At 38.1% G+C, this 8,318-nt stretch overlaps 1 gene segment (V, D, J or C); it reads right to left on the reverse strand.

The window, feature by feature from the left end:
* Positions 1–452: 452 nt before the first annotated feature.
* On the reverse strand, positions 453–1,045 carry LOC125257864. The segment is given in 2 exon segments: positions 453–778; positions 886–1,045. Coding segments are annotated over 2 exon segments (375 nt in total).
* Between the last annotated feature and the right edge of the window lie 7,273 nt (positions 1,046–8,318).

Consider the following 8,318-nt stretch of genomic DNA (forward strand, 5'->3'; position numbering starts at 1 on the left):
AAAGCATAAATTTGGTTTAGTAAACTTTGAGTTCATATTCGGGGCTGGGGTTGTTAATTAAAGAAGGGGAGATGTTATGGTGAAATACCATATATGGTTAGTATCCTGTTGTGACGTGAATTCCGGCATGCGCGCTGTTGACGCTATGCCATGTTAATAAAAGACGCACATTGATTCAGCTCCTGCTTGTTTATTGCATAAAACACAAACAGAAGTTCCCTTCAAAAGGGAAATGAGGAAATTTAACAGTGACACTGATGGACTTTGTCTAGTTGTTTCTCTCAGCTAATGCTTTCAATTCTGACCTCAATAATTTATAAAAAAGATCAATTTAGATGATTTTATTTCAGATGTTTGTGTGACGATGTTGTTTCAGATCCTCCTTTGAGCAGCTGCAGTATCAGTTCAGTCACTGTGACTCTGACTGACGGAGGTTTTTGTACGACTCTTTATCACTGTGTGAACACTGGACCACTGTGATAACTCTGACAGTAATAATGTCCAGCATCTTCAGTCTGGACTCCACTGATGGTCAGAGTGAAATCACTCTTAGATCCACTGCCACTGAATCTAGATGGAGTTCCTGACTGGAGGGTGCTTGCTTTATAAATCAGGAGTTTAGGAGCTTCTCCAGGTTTCTGTAAGTACCAGCTGAAATAGTATGTCCCAGAATAACTGTACAAATCTGTGCTGGTTTTACAGTTGATCTCCACAGTTTGTCCTGGTTGAGCTGCTGTCATTGAGGGACTCTGAGTGACGGTGATCTGTCCTCTACACTCTGAAACACACAACAAGAAGAAAATCAGCAGAAGACATTAATGATCTTTACCAGAACAAGTTCATGTACTGTAGTAAATGTAGTAAATGCAGTAAAGTGAGTGCCACCGTTGAGCAGCAGCAGCAGAGAGCAGATGATCAGAGCGTGTGTCCTCATCTTTACTGGGAATGAGTGAAACTGAAGGACAGTGATGTTGGATTTACAGTCGGACTGACAGACGCTCTGATATTGAGCTCCAATCACAGGGGTGGGACACAAATTCAAAGCGTTTCCTCTCAAATGTGTCTCAGACACTGACAGCAGAGCAGAAATGTTAAGAAATTAAATTTCCCTCATCAAACACTGCTGCAGCAAACTGGATGTTTAAAAATAATGAGTGACATTTTTGTCTTTATTTTGACTCTCACGATTACATTTAATATTTTAAAGCCACCTTCATTTCATAAATAAACTTCACTCAATGCATGAAAACACCTGCAGATACATGATGAAAAAAACAAGAACATGCGGCCAAATTATGAACCTCACAGATAAAAGAATATATAAATGTATTTTTGAGGTGCACATGCATGACAAACACATTTATAGTTATTTTGAGTGTTTCTGGTGTCACAGGATCATCAAACTTTGAGACAGTTGAGTTTGACTAACAGAGAGACGAGGTTTGTTCATATTTATTAGTTTACATCTGAAACATAAATTCAGTTAAAAGTGTAAATTAAAATTATTATCTTGATTATCAGTTAAAACTTGGTGTCAGTAAGTAAATAAAACACAAAATACATGCTTAAATAAATACATGTGTAATTAAGTCCATAAATAATGCATTCATATTTTTAATTTATAGAGTTATGCATAAATAATTGCATAAATATGAATGCATGCATACATAAACAAATAAAGTCATTATTCCAGAGGCTTAGATATGTATCCTTCTTATTTTCAGTGCAGATATAGACTGTTTTCTGTGAATGTACAAGATTTCAGATTCATTAGTGAAATAACGAGAAGAATAATAAAGTGCAGTAAACAGTGAAACTATTCACACTACAGACCAGTGTGTTTATAATGAAGACAATACATTAAAATAATATGTCAGTTTGCAATATCAAGCAGCACAATGAGCTGTTTTATACATCTAAAAATAAGTGTAAGCGGATCATACCGGAAGACACACACTGAATTTAAAAATGATGTTAAACATAAGGTGGTGTCATAGAGGCCCATTCGACCGCTCCGGACACATCGACACAACGGTCAACATGACGCTGTTCATCACTCACTCTTACAAATCAATGACTTTCATCAAAAATATCACAGCATTGTGCAGCATATAAACCACTGAGCTTTAAACTCCAGACGGACAGAGGAAAACCTTTCAGAGGTGAGGATGTGCTGGTTTGTGTTTTTGTATAACTCAATATGTAAAATCACATTAATGATCAACTAAATGCTGTGAAAATAGCAGCTAATGTCTATTGCATATATAGATATTCATATGTGAATGAGGTTATGAAGGGAATGAGGCAGTAGAGGGCGATACTGATTATTCCTTAAATATCTGCCACACATCTTCCTCTTGGAGCTCGTGGACATGCTGGAAATCACTAGAATGAGAGTTGAGGTCTGGACTGTGTTCTGATAGAGGACTGTGTGTGTTCATCAAGTGGAAGTTGATTTGATTGTTTTGCTGCTTGAGGTTTCTGCAACTATTTATGAGTGTTTGATGTTTTTATACTTGTGATTTATGTCAGTATTGTTGTTCTTTTGTATAATAACCACACCTTGATCCACATGTTGATCCATATCTCAAATAAAAGCAACTAATGGAACTTTGTGTTTTATAATCGATGCCCCACAGTGATTTTACTATTTAACTAGTTCTCATGAAACTTTATTACAGAGGTTGCAGATGCAGTCAGGAGTTCACTTGCTCTCCAGTGTTCACGGACCAGATCTGACTGATCCAATATGGTGGACGACTCACATGTAGATCTCAATCATGTCACTGATCTATAAGAGCACAAAATCTCAAGGCAGATATACATTTTCCACAACATTTTTAGTCTAAAGAGGGTATGAATATGAGGAAATTTAACAGTGACACTGATGGACTTTGTCTAGTTGTTTGTCTCAGCTAATGCTTTGAATTCTGACCTCAATAATTTATTAAAAAAAGCTGAATTTTGATGATTTTATTTCAGATGGTTGTGTGACGATGTTTCAGATCCTCCTTTGAGCAGCTGCAGTATCAGTTCAGTCACTGTGACTCTGACTGACGGAGGTTTTTGTACGACTCTTTATCACTGTGTGAACACATCTTTACTGTTGATGTAGTGGTTACTCTGACAGTAATAATGTCCAGCATCTTCAGTCTGGACTCCACTGATGGTCAGAGTGAAATCACTGTTAGATCCACTGCCACTGAATCTAGATGGAGTTCCTGACTGGAGGCGGTTTGTAAAATAAATCAGGAGTTTAGGAGCTTCTCCAGGTTTCTGTAAGTACCAGGCTAAATAATGTCCATAATAACTATTGTAATACACATCTCTGCTGGTTTTACAGTTGATGTTCACAGTTTGTCCTGGTTGAGCTGCTGTCATTGAGGGACTCTGAGTGACGGTGATCTGTCCTCTACACTCTGAAACACACAACAAGAAGAAAATCAACTCAAAACTTTGACAATATACTTGAAGAAATGAATTGATATCAAACTTGTGCTCCACAAACCTTGAGCAAACGCTGTGAGAGTCCAGATGAAGATGATGATGAAGGTCATGTTGATGAAGATTGTTGTGTGTGTCAGTGATGAAGTGTTAAACTCACAGCACTATAAACACTCTCAGAGCACTGAAGCATCTGATCAATATGCAAATGAACTCATTCTGTATTTAAATGAGGCTCTAAATTCATGTTATCTTGCACTACATCACTGTGCCACTAGAGGGCGGAGTGAACAGACAGACACACCACTGATGAACAGGAAGTTTATTCGATGACTTATATATATATATTTATATATTATAGCACTGTATGCAATTGCGCCACCCAAAGTGACAAACAGGTACTGTAGTCCTGGCCGTAACAGGTTATATGGCCAATGTAAGACAAACTCTTGGTCTTTAGACAGCTTTAATGCACATGAACATCCTCTAGCATAATAGGATTAACTTGTAGCTTGAATTGTTATTGGGATCTTTTACAGCTCAGAAACTTCAATCCAGAAACACTTTGAATCGTGTAGTAGACAGTACAGCAATGGCCATGTGTCTTTTCAAATAAAATATGAGTCTTTAAGTATCTCTTTATGGAAGTATTATTCTGTGTACTATATTAAAATAGACAGATAATATTGTCTCTTTCCTTCAGTTGAACGGCAATACATTCAGTCACGTCTGGCAACAACAAATATGTTTTCAATAGTATAGTATAAAATGAATATTAATATAAAAATGAATGATATGTAAGTATTTTGGAGATTACAGTTTTTTGCAAACTAATTATATTGGGCTTTATTAACTTTATGAAATAAAGTTATAATGAATTTATAATGAATTTAGGCCTATATGCATTTTTATACTACAAGTCAATCTATTGAACCATTTACACAGACTTTCATAAAGAGATCTGAAAGGATTTGTTGTCCTGTGGCTCCCTCTGGTGGACAGCATTAGTATTATGACCTTCATCTCTGAATCCCATTCATATAAATGACTGATTTAAAAAAAGTTCCTGAAACTCGGCATGTTTACTCAGAAAGTCTTGTTGTCCATGTGTATGAAGTTCTGTGAATTTTGGATTCAAACATTCAAACTGATGGAAACTGATAGAAAAATTGATTTCTTATCCTGTGTTTGATGTTTGACAGAGTTATAAACACATGCAGAGCACTGAAGCGTGTGTCGCTCATGTAAAACACTCTCTCTATGCAAACGCTTCAGGAGTGACAGGTTTAAGATGGTTTAATGTGGTTTCATTGAGATTTCACAAAACATTTCACATGTTAATATAATCCTTTATTGATGAAGCAACATCAGATGAACAGGATGAACAGGAGCGCTGTTTAATCCCAATATCAGACCAACATCACGATTACAAGTGTGATATTGCTTTTATATTATTGAACATTTATAGATTCTACATTTCAAAATGCAAAAAATTAGGCAGCCTAAAACTAACTCTGAGCCTTGGTTGAATGACACGGCTCGTGCTGTCAGACGCGAGTGCCGTAGAGCTGAGCGCAAATGGAAAAAGGACAGACTGCATGTATCACTTCAAATGCTAAGGGACTGCTGGCGTCATTATCAGACAATTGTGAAAGATGCTAAAAGACAGTATTTATCTGGAATGATTCTGTCAAACTGTAACAAGCCTCGTGTTTTGTTTAAGACTATTGATTCTGTTCTTAATGCTCCACAAACAGTCTGTATTGATGCACTTTTTATTGATAAGGTCACTTCCACTAGAGCTCTTATTTCACCTTCTGCTTATGACCCCTCAATCCCTGTCCTCTGTTCTGCTGTTTTTGACAGGTTTGAGCCTGTGACCTTGTCTGTGTTACAGGAGACTGTTGATCATTTGAAGCCCTCAGGTTCTCCACATGATGCTGTTCCTCCTCGGCTTTTTTAAAGAGGTCTTTCCTACTGTAGGGCCATATGTTCTTGCAGTTGTTAATAGCAGTCTGTCTTCATTTGTGGCTCCTAAAAATTTTAAACATGCAGTAGTGCAACCTCTGATTAAAAAACCTGGTCTGGATCCTGTAGATCTTGCAAATTTTAGGCCTATCTCCAAACTACCTTTTCTTTAAAAAATCCTTGAAAAGATAGTCTGCAGTCAATTAATGGCCTTTTTGAAAGCCCATAATAATGTTCCAGTCTGGTTTTAAAACTTTGCACAGCACAGAATCTGCTCTTTTAAAAGTGTTTAATGATATATTTTTAGCTACTGACTGACTGTGTTATTCTTGTGCTTCTTGATTTAACTGCTGGACCATGAAATCCTGATCTCACGTTTGGAGCAGTGGGTGGGCATCAAGCATTAGCACTTGAATGGTTTCGGTCCTACCTGGATGGTTGGACTTTCTGTGTCAGTTGTGGTGACTCTGAGTCCTCCTCTGCTCCTCTCTCTTGTGGGGTCCCACAGGGCTCAGTTTTAGGCCCACTTCTCTTCTCTTTGTATTTGCTCCCACTAGGTTCAATAATCAGGAAGCATGGCATGTCTTTCCACTTTTACGCAGATGATTTATGTGCCTCTTAAAGAGAACGACACTGTCGGACTGTTACTCGAGTGTCTTGCTGATATACAGGCCTGGATGTCTCTTACTTTTTTAAATTTTAATGTAAAAAAGACAGAGGTGATGGTTTTTGGTGGCACCGTTGGGACCCCTTCTGTTGATTTGGGGGCCTTGGCCCAGTACAACAAGCAAACAATCACTAACCTAGGGGTTAAAATCGACGCTGACCTCAAGCTTGACAGTCAGATCAGGGCAGTCGTTAAATCAAGCTTTTTTCAATTGAGGCAGCTGGCCAAAGTAAAGCCATTTCTTTCGAGGCAACACTTTGAGACAGTAATCCACGCCTTTGTTACCACTCGGCTGGATTACTGTAACGCACTGTATGTGGGGGTTAGTGGGTCTTCTGTTGCTCGTCTGCAGATGGTTCAAAACGCTGCAGCACGTCTGTTAACGCAAATACGAGCACATTTCCCCTATTTTAGCCTCACTTCACTTGCTGCCCATACATTTTAGGATCCATTTTAAAATTCTCTTATTTGTTTTTAAATCTCTAAATGGTCTTGCTCCACCCTACGTTTCTGAGCTGGTACACCCTTATACACCCACCCGTTCTCTCAGGTCAGCTGATCAGCTGCTCCTGAATGTGCCCAAAACAAACGGATGCTCAGAGGGGACCGTGCCTTTGCTGTAGCAGCTCCTAAACTGTGGAATGATCTGCCTCTGCCCGTTAGACGGGCCTCTTCATTGTCTTCTTTTAAGTCACTTCTTAAAACCCACCTTTTCTCTTTGGCCTTTGACTGATTTTGACATTTGTTTCATTTGAAACAATTGACATTTGAAAATTAACATCTATTATTAATAAAATGCAGCAACTGAAATCAGTCAGATCTCAAACGTGTGACTGATCCATAAGAGCACAAAATCTCTTTCTGACGTCTATAATTATTAAGAGTGGCAGATTAATTTAGATGATTTTATTTCAGATGTTTGTGTGACGATGTTGTTTCAGATCCTCCTTTGAGCAGCTGCAGTATCAGTTCAGTCACTGTGACTCTGACTGACGGAGGTTTTTGTACGACTCTTTATCACTGTGTGAACACATATTTACTGTTGATGTAGTGTACACTCTGACAGTAATAATGTCCAGCATCTTCAGTCTGGACTCCACTGATGGTCAGAGTGAAATCTCTGTTAGATCCACTGCCACTGAATCTAGATGGAGTTCCTGACTGGAGGCGGTTGGTCCAATAAATCAGGAGTTTAGGAGCTTCTCCAGGTTTCTGTAAGTACCAGGCTAAATAATGTCCTTCAGAACTATAATAATACACATCTGTGCTGGTTTTACAGTTGATGTTCACAGTTTGTCCTGGTTGAGCTGCTGTCATTGAGGGACTCTGAGTGACGGTGATCTGTCCTCTACACTCTGAAACACACAACAAGAAGAAAATCAACTCAAAACTTTGACAATATACTTGAAGAAATGAATTGATATCAAACTTGTGCTCCTCAAAACCTTGAGCAAACGCTGTGAGAGTCCAGATGAAGATGATGATGAAGGTCATGTTGATGAAGATTGTTGTGTGTGTCAGTGATGAAGTGTTAAACTCACAGCACTATAAACACTCTCAGAGCACTGAAGCATCTGATCAATATGCAAATGAACTCATTCTGTATTTAAATGAGGCTCTAAATGAAGGTTCAGGAGGAGCTCGTTCATCTCATCCTGTTAATCACAACATCAAATATGTATCATGTAATCATCAATATACTGTGAACTTTAAAAATGTAGCATAAAATTTCATGTTATCTTGCACTACATCACTGCACCACTAGAGGGCGGTGTGAACAGACAGACACACTGATGAACAGGAACAGACTAGGTGAATAATAATGAGTTAATGCAGTGATAAATTTATTCGATGGGGCTCCAGTGTGTATTTAAACGGTTAAACACTATATATTATAGCACTATATGTAATTGCGCCACCCAAAGTGACAAACAGGTACTGTAGTCCTGGCCGTAACAGGTTATATGGCCAATGTAAGACAAACTCTTGGTCTTTAGACAGCTTTAATGCACATGAACATCCTCTAGCATAATAGGATTAACTTGTAGCTTGAATTGTTATTGGGATCTTTTACAGCTCAGAAACTTCAATCCAGAAACACTTTGAATCGTGTAGTAGACGGTACAGCAATGGCCATGTGTCTTTTCAAATAAAATATGAGTCTTTAAGTATCTCTTTATGGAAGTATTATTCTATGTACTATATTAAAATAGACAGATAATATTGTCTCTTTCCTTCA

The sequence above is a fragment of the Megalobrama amblycephala genome, linkage group LG22 (assembly GCF_018812025.1).
Source record: "Megalobrama amblycephala isolate DHTTF-2021 linkage group LG22, ASM1881202v1, whole genome shotgun sequence".
NCBI lineage: Eukaryota > Metazoa > Chordata > Actinopteri > Cypriniformes > Xenocyprididae > Megalobrama > Megalobrama amblycephala.